Consider the following 27,793-nt stretch of genomic DNA (forward strand, 5'->3'; position numbering starts at 1 on the left):
GACCCCCTCCCAAAAAAATGATGTGGGGGCCCCTTCTATTTTTAATAACCAGAAAAGGCTAGGCAGACAGCTGCAGGCTGGTATTAATAGCCTAGGAAGGGGCCATGCATATTGTACCCCCTCCCAAACTAATAACATCAGCCTGCAGCCGCCCAAAAAATGGCGCATCCATTAGCCTCGGCTCTTCCCACTTTCCCTGGTGCAGTGGCAAATGGGGTAATAATATTGGGGTTGATGTCAGCTTTGTAATGTCAGCTGATCTCAAGCCCAGGGTTAGTAATGGAGAGGCGTCTACAAGACACCCACATTACTAACCCCCATCAGTTTAAGTAAAAAACACACACACAGAGCAAAGTCCTTTATTTGAACAAAACACTTCCCGACCCTTTTACCCATTTAAAATTATCCAAAGAAAAATAAAAAAAAACAAAGTCATCCTGAACTGTCGGCAGATAATCCATACTGATGTCCCGTGACGAACTCCAGCTCTGCTACATCTGTATGGTGTGTTGAGCGATGGCTCAGCACGCCAGCCAGGACACACTGGTCAGTGCAGCGAGCAGTGACGTCAGTAAGGTGACCAGAGCTCATCGGCTACGAACTCCGGTGACCTTAGTCAGAGCAGCGCTAGACACTGCAGGAGCATTCTCACGCTACTGGCTTGCTGAGTGGTCACATCAAACAATCCAGATGTAGCACGGCTGGGGATTTTTGTTGGACAGCATCACATAAGGATTATCGGCGGACAGGTGAGGATTATTTTGTATTTTAATTTGATCTTTATAAAGGGTAAAAGAGGGTCTGGGAGTGTTCATTTCAATTAAAGGACTTTGCTCTGTGTGTGTGCTTTTTTAACTAAACTTACGGGGTTAGTAATGGGGGTGTCTTATAGACGCCTCTCCATTACTAACCCCTGGGCTCAAAGTCAGCAAACATTACAAAGCTAACATCAACCCCAATAGTATTACCCCACTCGCTACCGCACCAGGGCAAGTGGAAAGAGCCGAGGCTAGGCGCCAGAAATGGTGCATCTTATGGATTCGCCAATTCTTGGGCAGCTGAGTGCTGGTATTCTTGCACTGGGAGGGGGACAATATCCAATTACCAGGCTATCTCCATTACTAACCCCTGGGCTCGAAGTCAGCAAACATTACAAAGCTAACATCAACCCCAATAGTATTACCCCACTCGCCACCGCACCAGGGCAAGTGGAAAGAGCCGAGGCTAAGCGCCAGAAATGGTGCATCTTATGGATGCGCTAATTCTTGGGCAGCTGAGTGCTGGTGTTCTTGCACTGGGAGGGGGACAATATCCAATTCCCAGGCTATTAATATTAGCCGGCAGCTGTCTGTTTAGCCTTTGCTGGTTGGGTCCCTTGTTTCCTGCACTGCTGGTAACATTACCATTATGTCTATCTATTGTGTCCTATGGCACTTGGTCTGTTGATGCTTATTTGTATCACCTTTGCCCAGCATACTGACTGAACCTATCACTTTATATGGTTATTACTATATCCTTTATGTCTATGAGGTATAATGCTTACTTGTGATAGTGTTTCTCTAGTCAGAAACTTTTTCATTATAATGATATAAATAACTGATATTATATATTACTTATGTGATGCATGCTATGGACCTTTACGCATTAGTATACTCTCTAACATATAATTGGACCCATATTTAGTATATACTTAATAGGATAATTTCACCTTTGGTCTGGGCCTTAGATGTAGCAGTGCAGTACACCAAGTTTTATATCCAGGTATACCACCATTGTTCTTCCTGAACTTGTACCTCACTTTTTGTATATATTGTATTTGTATATGAATATATATGGTATTCCTCTATATGTTTTTTTTTTATTTGTTAATAATAAAGATATATTTTTAGCCCTTTGAAGAAAACGCTTCATCTCTTTAGTGACAGTAATTAACAGAGGCTGAAGTTACAGTTCTATCCAAAGGCTTAACCTTCTCCCCGACAATTGAGTTTGACGTTCATAGAACTTTATTAGATGTGAATACATTTGTGAGAACTTTCACTTTGCGTTGTCATTTCATGGTCACTGAACAGAATGAGAACATGGAGAACTCGTTACAAGAAGTTTCTCATGATGATGTTCCCAATAGAACTGGAACTTTTGATGAACAGGGTTCACTTCTTGATCATAAAACTCCAGCGATTCAACACAACAGACAGTTACTTTCAATCGTTTGTTGTAAAAAAAATCTCTATTACTATCCGGTCAAGTCTCGTCCACCAGTCTTGGATGTTTTCTAGGAAATGATTGAAGATGAACTACTTACATTAAAAAGGAACACAAAATTTCAAGGACAGAAATATCATAATCTAATGATATCAGAGCAACGAGCTCTGAAAGAACTTAACGAGAACTCTGACCTCCTCATAAGGAAAGCAAAGGACGATCCGCTGTTATATTGAATGTGGGACTTTATGAAAAATTCCATTGGGAAATCTGCAGACAAAATGTGACCGATGCTCTAAGGAAGGTGAAAGATTCTGAAAGAAGCCGCCGAGGACGAAGACTCAAGACTGATGAAGACGACAGCGGAGAAACCGCGACTCACAGATCAGAAGAGAAGAATCAGGGAATGAAAGCTGTGAGAAAATGTAGAGAAAACCAGAGCAAGTCTAGAGAAAAATCATCTATTATAGGACGAGGCCGAGAGACGTCATCACATCCACCGGAGCCAACAAGAGTCTCCTCTCACCTGGTGATGTCAGAGGCCGGAGCTCCTCCATCATCACCTCCTGGTACCGATCCTGCTGTCCTTCTAGATACTCCCACTCCTCCATGGAGAGATAGACAGCGACGTCCTGACACCTTATAGGAACCTGACAACAACGACACCGTCATCACCCAGAATCCTCCAGTGCTGTCCAGCATAATGCCCCAGCAGTCACCTCTCCGGTCATCACCCAGAATCCTCCAGTGCCGTCCTGTATAATGTCCCAGCAGTCACCTCTCCCCTCATCACCCAGAATCCTCCAGTGCTGTCCTGTGTAATGTCCCAGCAGTCACCTCTCCACTCATCACCCAGAATCCTCCAGTGCCGTCCTGTATAATGTCCCAGCAGTCACCTCTCCAGTCATCACCCAGAATCCTCCAGTGCTGTCCTGTATAATGTCCCAGCAGTCACCTCTCCGGTCATCACCCAGAATCCTCCAGTGCTGTCCTGTATAATATCCCAGTAGTTACCTCTCCGCTCATCACCCAGAATCCTCCAGTGCTGTCCTGTATAATGTCCCAGTAGTCACCTCTCCGGTCATCACCCAGAATCCTCCAGTGCTGTCCTGTATAATGTCCCAGCAGTCACCTCTCCAGTCATCACCCAGTATCCTCCAGTGCTGTCCTGTATAATGTCCCAGCAGTCACCGCTCCACTCACCACCCAGAATCCTCCAGTGCTGTCCTGTATAATGTCCCAGCAGTCACCTCTCCGCTCACCACCCAGAATCCTCCAGTGCTGTCCTGTATAATGTCCCAGCAGTCACCTCTCCGGTCATCACCCAGAATCCTCCAGTGCTGTCCTGTATAATGTCCCAGCAGTCACCTCTCCGCTCATCACCCAGAATCCTCCAGTGCCGTCCTGTATAATGTCCCAGCAGTCACCTCTCCGGTCATCACCCAGAATCCTCCAGTGCCGTCCTGTATAATGTCCCAGCAGTCACCTCTCCGGTCATCACCCAGAATCCTCCAGTGCTGTCCTGTATAATGTCCCAGCAGTCACCTCTCCGCTCATCACCCAGAATCCTCCAGTGCTGTCCTGTATAATGTCCCAGCAGTCACCTCTCCGGTCATCACCCAGAATCCTCCAGTGCCATCCTGTATAATGTCCCAGCAGTCACCTCTCCGCTCAGCAGCTCAATCATCTTGTTGCTGAGCTCTAGGATTTTCTTCTTCCTCTTATGTATCGGGGGGTGCGGGGGAGGCTCTGTGATGGGGTCCGGGCTCCGCCCTCCTGACTCCTGGAGATGGATGATGGGAGTCAAACCCTCCCCCGGTGTCTTCCTCACTATTGTGTAATCCTGTGTATGGAGAAAAGTGGTAAAACACTAAACCCCAGAGAGATAATGAAATAGTTGTGGCTTTCTAACCCAAAACCTAATTACAGGTTCCTATTAACACTTTCACCCACGAGACTGTTTTCACCTTTCTGATTAGGCCAATTTTTTTAATTCTTATTAGTTTGACTTTAATTTTGATCAAAATTACACAGTGACCCTATTTGGGCCATGTGTGAACACGCTCTTACATGCTGCATGTACTCATTTATATTCCAGTTCATTTCTTTAGTTTTTTTTCAGTTAAAGGGGTCCTCCCATCTCCAAGATCCCATCCCAATATGTAGTAGGTGTAATAATAATATTAGCAAATACCTTCAATTAGAAATGTAGTATAGTATTTTTGGTTGGCTAGCTCTCTTACCCCATGTGCAGAGCATCGCAGGACCTTAGGTATCCATGGTTATGACCACTAGCAGCTAGCCAACTAACTGTGATTTTATCAGTGGACGTAACCATGGATACCTAAGGTCCTGCGATGCTCTGCACATGAGGTAAGTGGCGAATCAAAAATACTATACTACATTTATAATTGAAGGTATTTGCTAATATTACTATTATTACACCTACTACATATTGGGATAGGATCTTGGAGATGGGAGTACCCCTTTAAGTGCGCACAAGTGTGGTAATCTCATGTGGTGTATGGCAGGGGGCTGCACTCCTCGCAGTATACAATGTATCTCGCTGTGGACAGTTTTCTGTCAGGAGAAGAGTCCTCTCTTCTCAAATTAAACTCCACAATATAATATTTTTCCAGTAAATGCCTCCAGGTAGAGGGTGATGATGGTGGTAGTAGTCTGTGCACCCGAGCCCCAGTCATAAAGAAGCCTAAAGAACTTAAACAGAAGTCCCTTTACTGGGGATAATGGGTCAAATTCTTAGGCTGTGTGCCCACGATGCGTTTTTGAAGCGTTTCTGCAGCAGCAAAAACACTGAAGAAACGCATCAAAAACGCTTGGTAGAAGGCCCGCCATGTCCCCCAATGATAATCCGCGTGTGCTGTGCACATGCTGCTCAAATTTCCACTTCCGTTTTTCATGGGGAAAAAAACGCAGCACCACCAATTATTTTGCAGAAGCGTTGCGTTTTCACCGCCATTGACTTGCATTGGAACGTTTCAAATCTGCAAATATGTAAAACTACTTGCAGAATTAAAGTGGATTTGCTGCGATTTTGGAACACAAGATGGCAGCAAATGGGAAGTGACCTCAGGCGGGGGCGTTCCAGCCATCCCATAAATCCAGGAAGACGAGAATCCCATACCATTCCTGTCTTCCTGGATCATGGCTGAGCACCTGGGGTGGTACAAGATGGACCTGAATGTCCCGGTCATGATTGGTGTCTGCGGGTGTCTGCGCTGGAAACCTGCGCGGTGTCAGCATGGGCTCTGTGCGGTGTCTGCTGTTGTCAGCGGGTGTCTGCGTGCTGGCAGACATAGGTCTATGTGACACTACTACTCCCATCGGCCTATGTCTGTCCCCCGTCCACTAGTGGCAGCAGGATCAGCTCAATGGGAGCAGCAGTTCCCATCAGCCTGATCCCGCTGTTAAAATTGCCCTAATGTGTCCGTAAAACTGCCCCATATGTTATTTTTGGCCCCCATAGGTTTATATTTTTGCCCCTATACATTTTTTATTTTTTGTATGCCCCCATATTATTTATTTATTAATTTAAAGTCCCCATTTTTTTTTTTGATTGGTCCCCAATTAATTTTAAAAATACATTTCATTGGTGGCCAGTGGTTGCCTAAAGAAATTTAGTTTATACATTACCTGTTCCTGCCGATCGCCACCTAAAATAAAGTAAAAAATAAAAAAAATACACCTATACTCACCTATATGCCTAATTCCCAGAAGCTCTCAATCTCCTGTAATAAAATATAAAATAAAAAAAACACTATTTTATCCTTACCCCTCCGTAGTAGTCCACGAGTGTCCCATGAAGATCTCCAGTTTAGAGCAGCCACATAGAATGTGACCGCTCTGAACCGCTGCCGCCTCTACAATGGCGGGGCCGTAGAGCAGCCCCGTCATTGCATAAGTGAGTTCACCGGAGTTCTGGCAGCGCTGCTCCGGTGACCTCCTTTATGGTCCCGCTGACCGTGAGAAATTCCCACGGTACAGCAGGGCCGTAAGGGGGGTCAACGAAGCTGCGCTGACTGAATGCACTCCGGTGACCTCAGTCAGTGCCTCACACTGCCGGGAGCGGACGTGTTCCCGGCAGTGTGAGCTTACAGCAGCCATGACAGCTGTGCATGGGAGATCATCGCAGGAACATGGACAGGTAATTAATTTTTTTTAGTAAATCAATAATTAAATAAAATTGTGTGTTTTATTTCAAATAAATAATTATTTTCTGGGTGTAGTGTGTGTTTTTTCTTTTTAACTCTTTGTAGGTTAGTAATGGGGGAGTCTTATAGACGCCCCTCATTACTAACCTGGGCTTTATGGCAGCTGGCGCTGACATGAACCCCACTACTATTACCCTCTGCCACCGCACCAGGGCAGCGTGGAAGAGCGAGGCTAAGAGCCAGATTTGGTGCACAAATATGATGCGCCAAATCTGGGGCAGCTGAGGGCTGATATTATAGCCTGGGAGGGGGCCTATAACCTTGGCCCCTTTCTAGGCTATTAATATCAGGTCGCAGCTGTCTGCCTAGCCTTTGCTGGCTCCAATTTATAGGGGGACACTATGTCATTTTTTTTTTTGGGTCCCCCTGTAGAATGGACAGTAAAGGCTAAGCTAACTGCTGCGGCCTGATATTAACCCCTTAAGCCCCGAGGGTGGTTTGCACGTTAATGACCAGGCCAATTTTTACAATTCTGACCACTGTCACTTTATGAGGTAATTACTCTGGAACGCTTCAACGGATCCCCCTGATTCTGAGATTGTTTTTTCGTGACATATTGTACTTCATGATTGTGGAAAAATTTCTTCGATATCACTTGCGTTTATTTGTGAAAAAAACGGAAATTTGGCGAAAATTGTGAAAATTTTGCAATTTTCAAAATTTGAATTTTTAAGCCCTGAAATCAGAGCGATATGTCACACAAAAGAGTTAATAAATAACATTTCCCACATGTCTACTTTACATCAGCACAATTTTGGAACCAAAATTTTTTTTTGTTAGGGAGCTATAAGGGTTAAAAGTTGACCAGCGATTTCTCATTTTTCCAACAAAATTTACAAAACCATTTTTTTAGGGACCACATCACATTTGAAGTCACTTTGAGAGGTCTTTATGACAGAAAATACCCAAAAGTGACACCATTCTAAAAACTGCACTCCTCAAGGTGCTCAAAACCACACTCAAGAACTTTATTAACCCTTCAGGTGCTTCACAGGAATTTTTTGAATGTGGAAGAAAAAAATGAACATTTAACTTTTTTCACAAAAATGTTACTTTACACCCAATTTTTTTTATTTTCACAGGGGTAACAAGAAAAAATGGACCCCAAAATTTGTTGTGCAATTTCCCCTGGGCACGCAGATACCCAATATTTGGGGAAAAAACACTGTTTGGGCGCACGGCAGGGCTCGGAAGGGAAGGAGCCCCATTTGACTTTTTGATTGTAAAATTTGCTTGAATAATTAGCGGACGCCATGTTGTGTTTGGAGAGCCCATGTGTGCCCAAACTTTGGAGCTCCCCCACAAGTGACCCCATTTTGGAAACTAGACCCCCCAAGGCACCTTTCTAGATGCATAGTGAGCACTTGGAACCCCCAGGTGCTTCACAAATTGATTCGTAAAAATGAAAAAGTGAAAAAAAAAACACTTTTTCATTTTTATGAATCAATTTGTGAAGCACCTGGGGTTCCAAGTGCTCACTATGCATCTAGATAGGTGCCTTGGGGGGTCTAGTTTCCAAAATGGAGTCACTTGTGGGGGAGCTCCAATGTTTGAGCACACAGGGACTCTCCAAATGCAACATGATATCCGCTAGCAAATTGAATGGAAAATCGGCTCAAATTGTTAGCGGACACCACATTGCGTTTGGAGAGCCCCTCTGTGCCCAAACTTTGGAGCTCCCCCACAAGTGACCCCATTTTGGAAACTAGACCTCCCAAGGCACCTTTCTAGATGCATAGTGAGCACTTAGAACCCCCAGGTGCTTCACAAATTGATTCGTAAAAATGAAAAAGTGAAAAAAAAACCACTTTTTCATTTTTATGAATCAATTTGTGAAGCACCTGGGGGTTCCAAGTGCTCACTATGCATCTAGATAGGTGCCTTGGGGGGTCTAGTTTCCAAAATGGGGTCACTTGTGGGGGAGCTCCAAAGTTTGGGCACAGAGGGGCTCTCCAAACGCAATGTGGTGTCCGCTAACAATTTGAGCCGATTTTCCATTCAATTTGCTAGCAGATATCATGTTGCATTTGGAGAGTCCCTGTGTGCTCAATCATTGGAGCTCCCCCACAAGTGACCCCATTTTGGAAACTATACCCCTCAAGGATTTTATTAAGGTGTATAGTGAACATTTTGAACCCAGAGGTACGGCACAGAATTTGTTTACATTAGGTCATCATATTGAATAAGTTGTCATTATTCTTGAGCACAAGCGCTCGCTACTTGAGTTTGCATCGGGTACTCAGGTATGCACCATGTACAGCGTGTGCTCGAGTGACATGCTCGAGTCCCTGCTCCGCATGTTTCACGGTTATTAGACACCCAAAAAAAAACATGCGGGGATCGCTCGTGCATGGCAGGCAATCCCCGTAAAGTTTTTTGGCCGCGAAGCATATGGGGCAGAGACTCGAGCATGTCACTCAAATACCCACGATACTCAATGCATACCAGAGCACCCGATGCAAACTCAAGTAGCGAGCACTTGCTCTCAACACTAGTCGCCATATCATCATCTTTTTTTCTTACTTTTGAAAAAAATCCCAACCTCAGCCCTAACCCTAGCACAACCCTAACCATAGCACAACCCTAGCCCTAGCACAACCCTAGCCCCAGCACAACCTTAGCCCCAAACCCAGCCCTAGCCCAATCCTAACCCAAGAGTTTATTTTTGGCGCCGTTCCTTGTGCGGTATAAGTGATTAGACGACTTTATTCTTCGGGTCGGTGTGATTACAGCAATGCCAGAATCATATGGGGTTTTATGACTGACAGCTGTCACACACTAAAAGACGCATTTTTTGTAAAATCTAGTTTTTGCATCGCCATATTTTGAGAGCTATAATTTTTCCAGATTTTGGCAGACAGTCATGTGACGGCTCGTTTTTCGCGGGATGACTTGACGTTGTTATTGGTACCATTTTCAGGCACGTGACATTTTTTGATCGCTTTTTATTCCGATTTTTGGGAGGCAGAATAAACAAAAACCAACAATTCAGGAATTTTTTTTTTTTTTTTTTTTTTTTTATTCTGTTCCGCGCGTGGTAAAATTGATAAGGCAGCTTTATTCTTCGGGTCAGTACGTTTACAGCGGTACCACATTTGTATAATTTTTCTATGTTTTGGCGCTTATGCACAATAAAAGCTATTTTATAGAAAAAAATATTTTTTAGCATCGCTTTATTCTGAGAGCTATAACTTTTTTATTTTTCGGCTGATGGAGCTGTATGTCAGCTTGTTTTTTGCGGGACGAGATGACGTTTTCAGCGGTACCATTTTTATTTATATGCGTCTTTTTGATCGCGTGTTATTCCACTTATTGTTTGGCGGTATGGTGATAAAGCATTGTTTTTTGCTTCGTTTTTTTTTTTTTTTTTTACCGTGTTCACTGAAGGGGTTAACTAGTGGGACAGTTTTATAGGTCAGGTTGTTCCGGACGCGGCGATACCAAATATGTGTACTTTTATTGTTTTGTTTTGTTTTGTTTTTATAATAATATTTATTGATGGGTACATTATATTTTTATTTTTGGTGGATTATTTTTTTAATTTTTTTTTAATATTTTTGCAAATGTTTTTTTTTTTTCCACTTTCACACAGTTTATACACTTTATTACTTTGTCCCACTCTGGGACTTTCACTTTTTTTTTTCTGATCGCCTGCATGGCACAGGAATGCAGCACCATCCCTATGCCATGTAGGCTGTCAGCGGTGCACAGTGTGAAGATTGTTTGGAGATGCACTGCGCATGTCCAAGAAATCTTCCTGTTCTCTGGTGACCCGGATGTTGTCATGACAACATCGGGTCGTCATGGCAACACCCGGGAAGCCTTTGCAGACTGCGCTGGAAGCCGGAAGAGGAGGTGAGTATCGCCGATCACCTCCCCTTGCCCCCGCGATCGGCTGCGATCGACTTCGATCGCAGCATCGCGGGGGTTAATGTGCTGGGAGCGGTGCAGGACCGCTCCCTGCACATAGTACCGGGTGTCAGCTGTGACAATCAGCCTGTGTGCGCGCGCGATCGCCATGACGTACTAATACGGGTCTGGGTCTTAAGTCCCAGGGCACAGACGCGTATTAGTACGTCAGATGTTGTTAAGAGGTTAATAGCAAGGGAAGGGGCCATGGTCCTTGGCTACTTCCCAGACTATATCAGCCCTCAGCCGTCTGCTTTCCCTCTGCTGGTTATTAAAAATACACGTGAACCCACCCTTTTTTTTTTTTTTTTTTTTAAATACATTGAAATGTAAGATTATTGTACAGCGTATGCGTGACCAAGCATACATTGAAATGGGTCTGTGTGTGTTTCCGGTATGTGTGGAAAAAGTCATCACCATTCGTACCGGAGATTCTGACGTGTGAAAGAGCCGTAATTGGATACTGGTTGAGGAGTGTGAGTGTGTGTGTGTGTGGGGGGGTGCCCATGTATACACATGTGTACATACCTGCATAGAGTATGTATGTGTATATATATATTTTTTATATTAATTACAGGGGCTGCAGTTCTTGCGGCATCCTGAATACTTCCAAAATGGTGAATAGGGGTTTGACTAAGAAATGACATTATTGGCCTTTTTATTTCCCCACTAACTTTATTTGGCTTCAAAAACGCTTAAAAAACGTCTACAAAACGCATGAAAAAAACGCATCAAAAAAGTGTCAAAAACACATCAAAAACGCACATAGAATCCGCATGCATTTTTCTGGCAAGGAGATGCAGAAATGGTCAGGAAAATTTCTGCTTCATTTCTGCATCGTGGGCACATAGCCTTATTCACAAGCGGTAGGGAGCTGAGGTACAGGATGACACTCATGGTTGAATATTGTTGTGCACCTGCAGACAGGCAGATCATGGAAACCTCTGGTTTCATCAAATCTGAATATTTCTTCCTCAGCGCTGTGCTCTGTTTCTGCCCTGAGGTAATTCTTCCTAATATGAAGACTATCAGCTCCCCTTATTGTGTCTGTCCCCTTTTTAAGCGCAGCAGTCAGGGAGAAGGTATTTAACTCCTTCACCTACAAAATGGCTTCCTCTTCTCAAAATGTCTGACCACCAACTGCCTCTTCAATCCTTAACTACCTCACAGGATTTAGCTCCTCCCACTCCCATGTGACTGTTAGAGCTGCAGTCATTGGCTGACTGCCCAGAGGCGTTTTTCCAGAAGCGTCTGCATATTAAACAGAGCTGGGTCACATGATCAAGCCTGTTAGAGGAAGATTAACCCTTTTTGTGCTGCCTGTCAGCAGGTCTCACAATTTATATAAAATGCACAGTTTACACAAAACAAACCACAGCATTTATATGAAACACACTATATATCCGGTATCCCATAGGGATAGGATCTTGGAGATGGGAATACCCCTTTAATTCTTCTGAATATTAAATTATATCATTAATATTAACCCCTTTACCCCCAAGGGTGGTTTGCTTGTTAATGACCCGGCCAATTTTTACAATTCTGACCACTGTCACTTTATGAGGTAATTACTCTGGAGCTTCAACGGATCCCCCTGATTCTGAGACTGTTTTTTCGTGGCATATTGTACTTCATGATTGTGGTAAAATTTCTTCGATATCACTTGCGTTTATTTGTGAAAAAAATGGAAATTTGGCGAAAATTTGGAAAATTTTGTAATTTTCAAAATTTTAATTTTTATGCCCTTAAATCAGAGAGATATGTCACACAAAAGAGTTAATAAATAACATTTCCCACATGTCTACTTTACATCAGCACAATTTTGAAAACAAAATTTTTTTTTTATTAGGGACCTATAAGGGTTAAAAGTTGACCAGCGATTTCTCATTTTTACAACAAAATTTCCAAAACCATTTTTTTAGGGACCACATCACATTTGAAGTCACTTTGAGGGGCCTTTATGACAGAAAATACCCAAAAGTGACACCATTCTAAAAACTGCACCCCTCAAGGTGCTCAAAACCACATTAAAGAACTTTATTAACCCTTCAGGTGCTTCACAGGAATTTTTGGAATGTGGAAGAAAAAAATTAATATTTAACTTTTTTCACAAAAATGTTACTTTAGACCCAATTTTTTTTATTTTCGCAGGGGTAAGAAGAAAAAATGAATCCCAAAATTTGTTGTGCAATTTCCCCTGAGCATGCAGATACCCCATATGTGAGGAAAAACCACTGTTTGGGCGCACGGCAGGGTTCAGAAGGGAAGGAGCGCCATTAGACTTTTTGAATGTAAAATTTGCTTGAATAATTAGCGATGCCATGTTGCGTTTGGAGAGCCCCTGATGTGCCTAAACATTGGAAACCCCCCACAAGTGACCCCATTTTGGAAACTACACCCCTCAAGGATTTTATTAAGGTGTATAGTGAACATTTTGAACCCAGAGGTACGACATAGAATTTGATAATATTAGGTCATCATTAGTGTTGAGCATTCCGATACTGAAATATCGGGTATCGGCCGATATTCGCGGTATCGGAATTCCGATACTTAATTCCGATACTTTTGCAATATCGTATACTGGAATCGGAAGTTCCCATAATGCAATGAGCCATTTTCATTTTATTCAGCCAATGAGGATCCTAAGAAGTGTGGGCACATCCTGTTAGGCATGTAGGCATCTTAACTAATGGCATGGCTGTGATTGGCTGCTGAAATGATGTCATGATGCACTATAAAAGCCGCCGCCGCCATTTTGAGCTCACTCTGCTGTGAATTCAGTTAGGGATAGGACGCTGTTGTTCTGAGGGACAGTTTTAGCTACCTATTTGCTCTATACTGCTTTACCCAAGCTACTTTCTAAATCACTGTGCCTTGCAGCGCTAGTGCACAGTTCCCTGTGCTGTTCACCGCTGTCTGCAAGGTCTGTGTGTGTGAGTGCAGCTCACCCTGTAGTGTGTGCTTCAGCCACGTCTGGTTGTAGTGCACTCAGTGTGTGTCACTGCCTCATACATTGTCCTTTTTTGCCAATTCATAATTTTTCCTGATATCTCCTATTAGTGTGGTGGTTCCATCTGTATTCAGCTAAATTGGTTCCAAACACACTATATAGGAGTAGATAGAGAAATTTTTTTCCGTCTTGCAGCACTAGTGCACAGTGCTCTGCATCTGTACTGTTCACCGCTGTCTGCAAGGTCTGGTGTGTGAGTGCAGCTCACCCTGTAGTGTGTGCTTCAACCCCGTCTGGTTGTAGTGCACTCAGTGTGTGTCACTGCCTCATACATTGTCGTTTTTTGCCAATTCATAATTTTTCCTGATATCTCCTATTAGTGTGGTGGTTCCATCCGTATTCAGCTAAATTGGTTCCAAACACACTATATAGGAGTAGATAGAGAAATTTTTTTGGTCTTGCAGCGCTAGTGCACAGTGCTCTGCATCTGTACTGTTCACCGCTGTCTGCAAGGTCTGTGTGTGTGAGTGCAGCTCACCCTGTAGTGTGTGCTTCAACCCTGTCTGGTTGTAGTGCACTCAGTGTGTGTCACTGCCTCATACATTGTCCTTTATTGCCAATTCATAATTTTTCCTGATATCTCCTATTAGTGTGGTGGTTCCATCCGTATTCAGCTAAATTGATTCCAAACACACTATATAGGAGTAGATAGAGGAGCCTTTCTGCAGCATTGGGCCCTGCAGCCCCAGCCAGATTAGTATTAGCCTATTTTTTGCAGCCTCATCTATTGCATTGTAGGTTACCTTCCTACATTGTAATAGCTACAAAAAGTTTGTGATACTATCGTTATTACATCTTTAGGCACATCCAGTGTCTTTTTGTGACAAAAAAAAACCTAAATAAAGTTCACCAAACACTCCACTTTACAGTTGTGTAGGCCACATTAGCTCATATTAAAGTCTAGTCCACACTTTATAAAATTAGTGTTTCTTATACCTGTTAGCAGCTGTTCAGGAATAAGCACACTAAGCCCTTAGTACTTTTCTGCCTATCTTTATCAGTCTACCAAGATGAAGAAGGCAGGGAGTAAGGCATGTGGTCGTGGGCGTGGAGTTTCTGCAGGGAGAGGACGTGAGGATTCTGTGCCTGCAGGGAGAGGACGTGGGGATTCTGTGCCTGCTGCGGGCACCAGTGACTCAGCATCCCCCAGTTTTACCAGGGAACAGTCCTTTATGCGCAGCTTTGTAGGAGCTAGCCGTACCCCACTGCTGCGCGAGGACCAAATTGAAGCCGTTGTCGAATGGATGGCAGCTAACGCATCGACTTCAATTAGTTCCAGATCCTCTCAGGTCCTGAGCACTGAAGAGCACCCATCTGTCTCTTCACCACCTGCCAAATTGCCCAGGCAGTCAGAGAGCCCTGGACAGGAGCCATCTCTACTTCTGTTCTCTGAATCTCTTGGCTTGGAAAGAGGGGGCCAGCCAAGCAGAATTCGAGAATTTGAAGAAGAGGTAGTATGCAGTGATGCGCAACCGTTTTGTCTCTCTGAATCTGAAGAGGCGGGTGGGCCAGTGCCTATGGTCAGCAGCACACCTCAGTACGCATCTGATGATGAGACTCAGGTGCCACTTTCTGGTGCGTACTGTGCTGTCGAGACTACCCAGGAGAAGCAGTTGTTTGAAGAGGGTGGTGTAGATGATGAGGTCCTTGACCCATCATGGCGTGAGGGACAGGAAGGTGGTGGGAGCAGCTCTGAGGAAGAGATTCCCCGAACGGCCCAAAAAGGAGGGAGAGGGAGGGGGCAGACTTGGTTGCCTGTAGCCTCCACTTCGGCACCCATTAGGAGCATGGCTCTTCCAAAATCCAAAGCGGGCGCTCCCAAGACTTGCAGTGCCTGGTCCTTTTTTGACACAGTTGCAGATGACATTTGCTTTGTCAAATGCAAGCTGTGTAATCAGAAGGTGAAAAGAGGGAAAAGTGTCAGCAACCTCAATACCACAAATATGTGGAAACATGTGCGGACCAAGCACGTGGTGGAGTTACAAAAACACACTGAAGACCTAGGCCAACCTACAGCGCCACCTACCACCTCTTCAGCTCGTGTTGTAGCCTCTTCCTCCAGCTCACACACAGCTGGTTCGGCTTCCTCACAGGATCGCCATGGAAGAATCTCTGGCACTGTTGTACAGAGACACAGTGTAATTCCACCCACAGCACCACTTTCCCAGTCATCCTCACACTCCCAGGCCAGTCTACAGCCATCGTTAGCACAGGCATGGGAGAAAAGGCGCCCATACTCGGCAAACCACCCCCGAGCACAGGCTCTGAATGCTGGCATTGCTAAACTACTGGCCCTTGAAATGCTATCATTCAGGCTGGTGGAGACTGACACATTCCGTAACTTTATGGCATTGGCAGTCCCACAATACAACGTGCCCAGCCGCTTTTATTTCAGCAGGCAAGCCGTCCCTGCCCTGCAACATCATGTGGAGGGAAAAATTAAACATGCGCTACAAAACGCCGTCAGTAGCAAGGTCCACCTGACCACTGATGCGTGGACCAGTAAGCATGGACAGGGACGATACCTTTCCCTCACTGCCCATTGGGTAAATGTTGTGGAGCCGGGTACAGATCTTGAGAGTGGCGCTGTACGTGTTCTGCCAACTCCAAGGATTGCAGGAATCCAGTCTGTACACATTGACTCCTCCTCATACTCCAGTTCCTCTGAATCAGCGCTGCAGGAGCCGTCACGGTCTACCTCCACATCGACCCGTGAACGGTTACCTGTTATGATGACCGATATGAGCACAGCCGTGGCCAAACGTCAACAGGCCGTATTAAAATTAATTTCTTTGGGGAATCGAAGCCACACAGCGCAGGAGCTCTGAAATGCCATCAAGCAGCAGAGTGACGTGTGGTTTGTGCCAGCGAATCTCCAGCCAGGCATGGTAGTGTGTGACAATGGCCGAAATCTGGTGGCAGCTCTGGGCCTAGGCAACCTCACTCACATCCCATGTCTGGCACATGTGCTCAACTTGGTCGTGCAGAGTTTTTTGAGGGACTATCCGGATCTTGATGCACTGCTTCACAAGGTCTGCATAGAGTGCGGTCACTTGCGGCGTTCCAGCAATGCAAGATCATGCATTGCAGCTCTGCAGCGCCGATTATGTCTTCTGGAACATCGCATCATATGTGACCTACCCACCAGGTGGAATTCAACGTTACATATGTTGGAGAGGTTGTGTGAGCAGCAGGCAGCAGTAATGGAGTACCAGCTGCAGCAGGCGCAAACAAGTCGCAGTGCGCGCCGTTCACACTTCACCACCACTGAGTGGGCCTCTATGAAGGACATTTGCCACGTTTTGCGTGCCTTCGATTATTCCACACGGATGGCGAGTGCAGATGATGCACTAGTCAGCATGACTATCCCCCTTATCTGCTTGCTTGAAAAAACACTGCAAGCACTAAGGGACGAGGTTTTGGAAGAGGTGGAGGATGAGGAGTCACAAATGCCATCTGCTTCTCTACAGTCTGCGCAACGTGGTTCCTCACAAAGGCCTAGGCAGGGGACACTTTGTGAGGAGGATGAGGAGGAGTCAATGGATGAGGAAGACATCTGTCCAGAGGAGGGAGGTACACAATGCTCTAGTAGTCAGTATCTAGAGCGAGGGTGGGGTGATGCAGAGCAGGCAGAGATCACGCCTCAAGCAGGGGACAGCGTTTCTTGGCCAGTTGGCAGTCTGCAGCACATGGTTGATTTCATGCTGCAGTGCCTGAGAAACGACTGCCGCATCGCCCACATTCTCAACACGGCTGATTATTGGGTGTCCACCCTCCTAGATCCTCGCTACCGGGACAACTTACAAAGCCTCATAACACCGTTGAACCGGGAGCGTAAAATGCGGAAGTACCAAGACGCACTGGTGCATTCCATCATGTTCTCCATTCCAACCGAGAGCAGTGCTGCTAGCGCTTTACAAAGCAGCTCAGTGCGTCGAGGCAGTGGAGGAATCTCTGCACAAAGAGGGAGCAAAAGCAGCGCCTCAGCACAAGTCAAGACCAGTATGGCCGAAATGTGGCAAAGTTTTGTGTCCCCGCCGCCACAAATGTCTACACCATCACAGACGGCTCCAGTCAGCAGGAGGCAACGTTTCCGTCAGATGGTGACAGACTACATGTCTTGCCCTCTTAGTGTACTCCCAGACGGCTCTTTTCCCTTCAAGTTTTGGGTCTGTAAGCTGGATACATGGCCAGAGCTTAGTCAGTATGCACTGGAGGTGCTAGCTTGCCCTGCTGCTAGTGTATTATCGGAACGCGTCTTTAGTGCCGCAGGTGGTGTACTAACAGACCGTCGCATGCGACTATCCTCCGATAACGTTGACCGGCTTACTTTTCTCAAAATGAACAAGGCCTGGATCTCTCATGAATTTGCCAGTCCTCTTCCAGAATAAATAATTGGTTGGCAACAGTATCCAGGTCTCCTGTTCTGTTCATGTTTCTACCACCTGAACTGTAATCCCTGAGCTCCATCACCGCCAGTTGGCGCTCGGAAGTGCCGTCTGCACAGTCAACACTTGCTGCCGTGTTATTGGGGTTCAGTAACGTCAGCTGTTCCCCTGCTGTGCGGACGGCAATTTCTCCTGCTCTGTCCACATCCACTGTACTACTGATTTAAAACCTCCTCCAAATACACCTCTGGCTCCTCTGTTTTCAGTATTATCCCTGAGCTCCAACACCGCCAGTTGGCGCTCGGAAGTGCCGTCTGCACAGACAACACTTGCTACCATGTTATTGGGGTTCAGTAACGTCAGCTGTTCCCCTGCTGTGCGGACGGCAATTTCTCCTGCTCTGTCCATATTCACTGTGCTACTTATTTAAAACTTGCTCCAATTACACCTCTGGCTCCTCTCTGTTTTTATTCTTATCCCTGGGCTCCAGCACCGCCAGTTGGCGCTCGGAAGTGCTGTCTGCACAGTCAACACTTGCTGCCGTGTTATTGGGGTTCGGTAACGTCAGCTGTTCCCCTGCTGTGCGGACGGCAATTTCTCCTGCTTTGTCCACATCCACTGTACTACACATTTTAAAGTTGCTCCAATTACACCTCTGGCTCCTCTGTTTTCATTCTTATCCCTGGGCTCCAACACCGCCAGTTGGTGCTCGGAAGTGTCGTCTGCACAGTCAACACTTGCTGCGGTGTTATTGGGGTTCGGTAACGTCAGTTGTTCCCCTGCTGTGCGGACGGCAATTTCTCCTGCTTTGTCCACATCCACTGTACTACACATTTTAAAGTTTTGGTAACTGCGGCCGGCTCGCGGCCTTGAACTTTTTTTTACATGGGTACCTTCTGCTACCCATCCGGGTTCCAGTACCGTCAGCTGGTTCTCGGCAGTGCCTTTGGATTAGGTGCCTCCTTCTCGGTATCCAAGTTCCACCAACGTCTGCTGGTCCTTGGTAGTGCTTTCTGGCACAGGTACCTCCTGCTTAGTAACCGAGTTCCAGTAACATCAGCTGGTCCTCGGTAGTTCCATTGGCTCTTGTACCTTCTGCTACCCATCCGGGTTCCAGTACCGTCAGCTGGTCCTTGGTAGTTCCTCAGCTTTCTTGTACCTTCTGCTACATTTCCAAGTTCAAGCTTTTTGAAATGGTTCTTGGTAATCACTCTGGATCTCCCTGACGAGGACCCTGAAGACGAGGACCCTGAAGACCAACCCTAAGAAGACGAGGACCCCGAAGACAATGACCCTTAAGACGAGGACCCTGAAGACCACCCCAAAGAAGACGAGGACCCTGAAGACCACCCCGAAGAAGACGAGGACCCTGAAGACCACCCCGAAGAAGACGAGGACCCTGAAGACCACCCCGAAGAAGACGAGGACCCCGAAGACGAGGACCCAGAAGACCAACCCGAAGAAGACGAGGACCCCGAAGACGAGGACCCCCGAAGACGACGACCCTGAAGACCACCCCGAAGAAGACCAAGAAGATGACCCTGAAGAAGTTGACCAAGAAGACAAAGAAGAGAAGACAAGCACCAAGATACAGAAGAACAAGAGACAGAAAACCAAGAAGCAGAAATACAAGAAGCTGCAGAACAAAAAGCGGAAGAACATTAAGCATAAGACTAAAAATCAGAGCAAAAGTAATATCTAAATTATAAGCAGAAGATGACTAAGCAGTGTATGGGGGTGAGTCCGTTCCTCCTCGTGGTGCCCCTGGAAAAGACCTGCTGCTGCAGGCCAAACTGAACGCGGATAAATCCTGTTGTAAATCTTTTGTGACGGGCAGAACGAAAGGTGTAATGTCCAACCTTTTATAGATAACAACTACAGGAATGCCTGTCACAAATAAGAATATGATGAAGAAGAAGAATATGAAGAAGATGAAGAAGTAGAATATGAAGAATGTAAAAAAAAGAATAATACGAAGAAGGTGAAGAAGAAGAAGGTGAAGAAGAAGTGGATGAAAAAGATGCTGAGGATGATGAAGGAGAAAGTGTGGGAGAAGTAAAAAAGAAGGTGAAGAGCATGGAAGTAGTGAAACATAAATATCTGACAAAATATAAAAATACTTAACATGGTTAATATTTCCGTAACTCAGAACATAATAAAAAAATAGTAATTCCTGCTATTCCATTTGACTGGGCTAAACCTCTATGCCTTTATTGTCTCCCCCACCTCCCCCAATACATTCTACATTATTCTTAGTTGTTTTCCTTCATGTAGAAATAACCTACAAGGAAAGAAAGGGTTTATTTTAATTCCGATATTTATGTCCCATTGACTTGCATTGGTTTCCGGTATCGGAATCGGCGATATCCGATACTTTTTCGGTATCGGTCCGATCCAATCCGATCCGATATTTCCCGATATCGGAAGGTATCGCTCAACACTAGTCATCATATTGAATAAGTTGTCATTAGTGCTCGCTACATGATTTTGCATCAGGTACTCGGGTATGCACCATGTATCGCGGGTGCTCGGGTCCCCGCTCGCATGTTTCATGGTTATTAGACACCCAAAAAAAAACATGCGGGGATCGCTCGTGCATGGCAGGCAATCCCCGCGAGTTTTTTTGTCCACGATGCATATGGGGCGGAGACTCGAGCACCCGCTATACTCGGTGCATACCCGAGCACCCGATGCAAACTCAAGTAGCGAGCACTTGCGCTTGACACTAGTCGCCATATCGTCATCTTTTTTTTTTTACTTTTGAAAAAAATCCCAACCCCATCACAACCCTAACCCCAAACCCAGCCCTAACCCTAGAGTTTATTTTTTACGCCGTTCCTCGTGCGGTATAAGTGATTAGACGACTTTATTCTTCGGGTTGGTGTGATTACAACGATACCAGAATGATATCGGGTTTTTATGATTGACAGCTGTCACACACTAAAAGACCCATTTTTTTTTTTTTAAATCTAGTTTTTGCATCGCCATATTTTGAGAGCTATAATTTTTCCATATTTTGGCCGACAGAGTCATGTGACGGCTTGTTTTTTTGCGGGACGAGTTGACGTTTTTATTGGTGCCATTTTCAGGCATGTGACGTTTTTTGATCACTTTCTATTCCAATTTTTGGGAGGCAGAATAAACAAAAAACAGAACTTCCAGAATTTTTCTTTATGTTTTTTTTTTATTCTGTTCCGCGTGTGGTAAAATTGATAAGGCAGCTTTATTCTTCAGGTCAGTACGTTTACAGCGGTACCACATTTATATCATTTTTCTGTGTTTTGGAGCTTTTACACAATAAAAGCTATTTTATAGAAAACAATTTTTTTTGCATCGCTTTATTCTGAGAGCTATAACTTTTTTATTTTTAAGTTGATGGAGCTGTATGGCGGCTTGTTTTTTTGCGGGACAAGATGGTGTTTTCAGCGATACCATTTTTATTTACATTCGCCTTTTTGATCGCGTGTTATTACATTTTTTGTTTGGCGGTATGGTGATAAAGCATTGTTTTTTGCTTTGTTTTTTTACCGTGTTCACTGAAGGGGTTAACTAGTGGGACAGTTTTATAGATCGGGTCGTTCTGGACACAGCGATACCAAAAGTGTACTTTATTTATTTTTATGTAAATATGTGTATTTAATTAATAATTTTTCCTTTCTTTGTTGTTGTTTACCTTGTCTCTGGACGGGACATCAACTTTTCCTGCCCGGATCGCTGATCTAATACTCTGGATTGCTTGCATCAGGTGCTGCATGTACGGTGAATGTCATGAAGAGGTTAAATGGAATCTGTCACTAAGTTATTGCCACTGACTGGCAGCTTTCTGCCTATGCACAGTGTACAGAGAGCGGCCAATCATGGCTGTGGGTGGAGCTATACAGAGCTCAGAGCACTACTAGAGTTACAGCAGAAAAAACAGGGATTTCATCAGAACTGCAGCGAGCAGCCCAGTAAGTGACCGATCACTGGAATCAGGGTCTCTGCCCCCACATCATGCTGCTCTCAGATCAGATAGCAAAACCTGATGTCGGACTTGTTACATAACACAATAAAGCTGATAGAAATGTAGAGGAGTTACCTCTCCGCTCAGCAGGGAGATGATCTCCAGGGTGAAGTGTAATAATCTTCTGGTGGTCTCGTCCTCGTCCATCCTCGGGGTCATTCAGGAGAAGGAGGGATCTCGTCCTGCCGGCTGATAACAGAGAGCAAGAGCTGCACACAACCAGGACGGAGCTGCTGCACTGAGAGCTGGAGGACCTGTGGTGACGTCACCGCCATGTGATCAGGGGGCGGAGCTCAGGAGAGAAGTGGGGAAGGACCTGTGATAATGATGATGTCACCACAGCTCCTCCCCCTCAGTGCAGCAGACACTTCATACTTCTCCTGGATCTCTGTTCTCTCTGTTATCAGCCATTATACAGATACCTGCGCCCAGGAGACATTATATACAGAGCAGAGAACATTCCCCGCAGATTATATTCCTGGAGACAGAACAGGATCTGTGTGACGTCAGCACTGAGGGGATTCCAGGGGGAGACCAGAGGCCGAGAGACCGGATCCATCAGTGTTGGGTGACGTCTTGTAGATGTGATCGGAGCCTTAGTTACAGGATCCATCGCTCGTGGTCGGTGACGTCTTGTAGATGTGATCGGAGCCTTAGTTACAGGATCCATCGGTCGTGGTCGGTGACGTCTTGTAGATGTGATCGGAGCCTTAGTTACAGGATCCATCGGTCGTGGTCGGTGACGTCTTATAGATGTGATCGGAGCCTTAGTTACAGGATCCATCGGTCGTGGTCGGTGACGTCTTGCATATGTGATCGGAGCCTTAGTTACAGGATCCATCGGTCGTGGTCGGTGACGTCTTGTAGATGTGATCGGAGCATTAGTTACAGGATCCATCGGTCGTGGTCGGTGACGTCTTGTAGATGTGATCGGAGCCTTAGTTACAGGATCCATCGCTCGTGGTCGGTGACGTCTTGTAGATGTGATCGGAGCCTTAGTTACAGGATCCATCGGTCGTGGTCGGTGACGTCTTGTAGATGTGATCGGGTCCTTAGTTACAGGATCCATCGGTCGTGGTCGGTGACGTCTTGTAGATGTGATCGAAGCCTTAGTTACAGGATCCATCGGTCGTGGACGTCTTGTAGATGTGATCGGAGCCTTAGTTACAGGATCCATAGTTCGTGGTCAGTGACGTCTTGTAGATGTGATCGGAGCCTTAGTTACAGGATCCATCGCTCGTGGTTGGTGACGTCTTTCTAGATGTGATCGGAGTCTTAGTTACAGGATCCATCAGTCGTGGTCGGTGACATCTTGTAGATGTGATCGGAGCCTTAGATACAGGATCCATCGGTCATGGTCGGTGACGTCTTGTAGATGTGATCGGAGCCTTAGTTATAGGATCCATCGGTCGTGGTCGGTGACGTCTTGTAGATGAGATCGGAGCCTTAGTTACAGGATCCATCGGTCGTGGTCGGTGACGTCTTGTAGATGTGATCGGAGCCTTAGTTACAGGATCCATCGGTTGTGGTCGGTGACGTCTTGTAGATGTGATCGGAGCCTTAGTTACAGGATCCATCGCTCGTGGTTGGTGACGTCTTTCTAGATGTGATCGGAGTCTTAGTAACAGGATCCATCGGTCGTGGTCGGTGATGTCTTCTAGATGTGATCGGAGCCTTAGATACAGGATCCATCGGTCGTGGTCGGTGACGTCTTGTAGATGTGATCGGAGCCTTAGTTACAGGATCCATCGGTCGTGGTCGGTGACGTCTTGTAGATGTGATCGGAGCCTTAGTTACAGGATCCATCGGTCGAGGTCGGTGAAGTCTTGTAGATGTGATCGGAGCCTTAGTTACAGGATCCATCAGTTGTGGTCGGTGACGTCTTGTAGATGTGATCAGAGACTTAGTTACAGGATCCATCGGTCGTGGTCGGTGACGTCTTGCAGATGTGATCGGAGCCTTAGTTACAGGATACATCGCTCGTGGTTGGTGACGTCTTGTAGATGTGATCAGAGCCTTAGTTAAAGGATCCATGTCATGACACAGCTGTTGGGTGGCCACAGATCAGGGGTTCCTATCCTGACCCTAACACTAGGGGGCACCCTAGCTCACCCTATTCCCCAGGATACCTCTGAAGGTGAGGATGCCGAGGCCTCCAATCTCGTTCTAACTCCTGAGTTAGCCCTCCGCTTGTTCTCCCCCACTCGGGGAAGAGGGGCGCTACTGTGCACCGAAGTACACCCACCTGGAAAACAGGTTAGCACAGACAGGGATAAGCATAAAACTCCAGGCACACAAAATATTCTCTCATGGAGAGCAGTGACTATTCTGGCACAGAGTGGGACACAGCGCTGGAGGAGAGAGGAGGTGAGTGCAATTTTTTTTTTTTTGTTTTTTTTGTGAAGTGCTACAAGGATCAGGGGGTGCTAAGCATACCAGGATGAGGGGGGCCATACATACCAGGAGCCGCACTACAGGCACAGTGTGCCGGCTATTAAGGAAAATGAATATTCACTGCTCCCCACGCCTATGGGCGTGGGGAGCAGTGAATATTAATTTTATTTAGTACCGGGCACAGTGCAGGCTGCTGCCTCCTGTGCCCCGCTACTCCACCGCTGTCGCTTCCCCTACATACCCCACCACCCACAGCCACAGTATTTATGTATATCGGACTATAAGATGCACCCCCCAACTTTCCTCCAAAATTCTGGAGGAACAAAGTGCGTCTTATAGTGTGAAAAATATGGTAATTTATTTCAGTTCTTCAATACAAAAGTGAAACTCATATATTATATAGAGTCATTACACACAGAGGGATCTATTATATAGAGTCATTACATACAGAGGGATCTATTATATAGAGTCATTACACACAGAGGGATCTATTATATAAAGTCATTACACACAGAGCGATCTATTATATAGAGTCATTACACGCAGAGGGATCTATTATATAGAGTCATTACACGCAGAGGGATCTATTATATAGAGTCATTACACACAGAGTGATTTATTATATAGAGTCATTACACGCAGAGGGATCTATTATATGGAGTCATTACACACAGAGGGATCTATTATATAGAGTCATTACATACAGAGGGATCTATTATATAGAGTCATTACACGCAGAGGGATCTATTATATAGAGTCATTACACACAGAGGGATCTATTATATAGAGTCATTACACACAGAGTGATCTATTATATAGAGTCATTACACGCAGAGGGATCTATTATATAGAGTCATTACATACAGAGGGATCTATTATATAGAGTCATCACAGAGGGATCTATTATATAGAGTCATTACACGCAGAGAGATCTATTATATAGAGTCATTACACGCAGAGTGATCTATTTCACGTGTTTATTTCTGTTAATGTTGATGATTATGACTTACAGCCAATGAAAACACAAAAGTCATTATCTCAGTAAATTAGAATACTTTATAACAACAGCTTGAAAAATGATTTTAAAATCTGAAATGTTGGCCTACTCAAATCTATGTACAGTAAATGCCCTCAATACTTGGTCGGCTCCTTTCACTTCAATTACTGCATCAATGCGGCAATGTAGCATGGAGGGATCAGCCTGTGGCATGGAGGGATCAGCCTGTGGCCCTGCTGAGGGGTTATGGAAGCCCAGGTGGCTTTGATAGCAGCCTTCAGCTCGTCAGCATTGTTGGCTCTGGTGTCTCTCATCTTCCTCTTGATAATACCCCATAAATTCTTTATGGGGTTAAGGTCAGGCGAGTTTGCTGCCAATCAAGCACAGTGATGCTGTTGTGTGTAAACCAGGTATTGGTACTTTTGGTCGTGTGGACAGGGGCCAAGTCCTGCTGGAGAATGACATTTCCATCTCCAAACAGCTTGTCGGCAGAGGGAAGCATGAAGAGCTCTAAAATGTCCTGGTAGACGGCAGCGCTGACTTTGGTCTTGGTAAAACACAGTGGACCTCCACCAGCAGATGACATGGCTCCCCCAAACCATCACTGATTGTGCAAACTTCACACTAGACCTCCAGCAGCTTGGATTGTGGCCTCTCCACTCTTCCTCCAGACTCTGGGACCTTGATTTCCAAATAAAATGCAAAATTTACTTTCATCTGAAAACAACACCTTGGACCACTTAGAACAGTCCAGGTCTTTTTCTCCTTGGCCCAGGTAAGACGCTTCTGGTGTTGTCTATTGGTCATGAGTGGCCTGACACAAGGAATGCGACACTTGTAGCCCTTGTCCTGGATACCTCTGTGTGTGGTGGCTCTTGAAGCAATGACTCCAGCAGCAGTCCACTCCTTGTGAATCTCCCCCAAATTTTTGAATGACCTTTTCTTAACAGTCATTTCAAGGCTGCGGTTATCCCGGTTGCTTGTGCTCCTTTTCCTACCACACTTTTTTCCTTCCACTCAACTTTCCATTAATATGCTTGGATACAGCACTCTATGAACATTGAACAGCCAGCTTCTTTAGCAATGACTTTTTGTGGCTTACCCTCCTTGAGTGTGTCAGTGACTGCCTTCTGGACATCTGCCAAGTCAGCAGTCTTCCCCATGATTGTGTAGCCTACTGAAACAGACTAAGGGACATTTTATACGCTTAGGAAACCTTTGCAGGTGTTTTTTGTTAATTATTCTAATTTATTGAGATAATGACTTTTGTATTTTCATTGGCTGTAAGCCATAATAATCAACATTAATAGAAATAAACGCTTGAAATAGATCCCTCTGTGTGTAATGACTCTATATAATATATGAGTTGTTGTAAAATAATACTCTTCTCTGTATTATTTTTTCTACTGAGGACTTCTCAAAGTATCAATATCACGATATTCTTATAAAAAAATGTATCTATTTATTCTTGGATTGTCCATTAAAAAGAATCAGATTGCAGCAGGTACATACAATAATTAGTTATAAAGTAATTGTCCATTTGTCCATAATTAGCTTAATTGTTGAGATTCACCCATCTTTCCTTGGATCCTGGCTGGTAAATCATGTCTTTGTCCAGCACGTGTCCAGGCCTACATGTCAGATACGTCTCAGCATGAAGATTCTTCTTGTGGGGTGGGAAGAGCAAGAGAGCCCCCCCTTTCTGTACCATGGGCTTTTATAGCCAGTCGTATGGACACCTGTTCTACATATGGTAGTGAACCAAAAATACACACACAAATAGCGCATGTCAACTAGACACAATGGCTGATGCAATCCTTGTATAGAACTCAAATTTAAGAAAAATGATTATCGATTATTAATTAACATTCCAAATGAATTTCCATAATTAACCATTTAACATTTCCCCCTTTTTTGAGAATAAAAGGATTTAAACTGAAAATTCTCAAAAGAAGATACATTCATCAATCATTTTTTCCTTTCCTTCTTCCTTGGCAATATCATTAAATTTCCATAATAATAATAATAATAATAATAATAATAATAATATCAATAATAGTATCAGATATAATGATGTGAATTCATGTTATGGTAAGCCGTGACTAATATTCATTTAATATGTATAATTATACTTCCCTATATCTAAATTGAAGTAATCGTGGGTTCAATCGTCATCGTCTGATGTCATCGGGTCGTCGTCTCGTCTTCTTCTTGGTTCTTTTATAACACAGTCTTTAGATGAAAACTCCTTTGGAATAAATGATAGCGTGTAGATACTGTACAGTCCATAATTATATTCATTATTGTTCAGTCCATAAACTGTACTCTTTATTAGAAAGATCACGTGTGTCAATTGATAAGAAACAAAGTCCATGGATGAAATGTAGCTTTAATATCTGTGCGATGTCACCTGGACTTACGTTGTCTTTGGAATCTTCCGTGTCGTCCGCACTGGTCTCGTGTCACTTTTGGAACAGATGTGACATCTTTGGTCAGTAAAGCAAGGGTTAACTTGACACTTCCCTGCTTTATATAGCCCCATAACCAGTACTCAGTCCTTTATATACAGGACACATATGCCAGGTATTACCTGCTCACCAGCTTTCATTGAAGCGTTGCAGGTGATGAGAAACCACTGGAACGTGATGAAACATG

General features: G+C 44.9%; 1 protein-coding gene across 1 annotated transcript in view; it reads right to left on the minus strand.

Moving 5' to 3' along the window:
- The window catches only part of LOC141149264 (uncharacterized), a 31,767-nt gene extending 9,749 nt beyond the window's left edge, over nt 1-22,018 (minus strand). Inside the window, exons 1-3 of the mRNA XM_073636882.1 lie at nt 21,823-22,018; nt 3,869-4,048; nt 2,732-2,855 (exon numbers count right to left, since the gene is read on the minus strand). Of these exons, the coding sequence (XP_073492983.1) occupies nt 2,732-2,855; nt 3,869-4,048; nt 21,823-21,906 (388 nt within the window). The 5' untranslated portion in view covers nt 21,907-22,018. The remainder of the gene's footprint in view (nt 1-2,731; nt 2,856-3,868; nt 4,049-21,822) is intronic.
- Between the last annotated feature and the right edge of the window lie 5,775 nt (nt 22,019-27,793).

Source organism: Phyllobates terribilis, unplaced genomic scaffold (assembly GCF_046119375.1).
Source record: "Phyllobates terribilis strain yellow unplaced genomic scaffold, ASM4611937v1 Scaffold_1__5_contigs__length_1240528914, whole genome shotgun sequence".
Taxonomy (NCBI): domain Eukaryota; kingdom Metazoa; phylum Chordata; class Amphibia; order Anura; family Dendrobatidae; genus Phyllobates; species Phyllobates terribilis.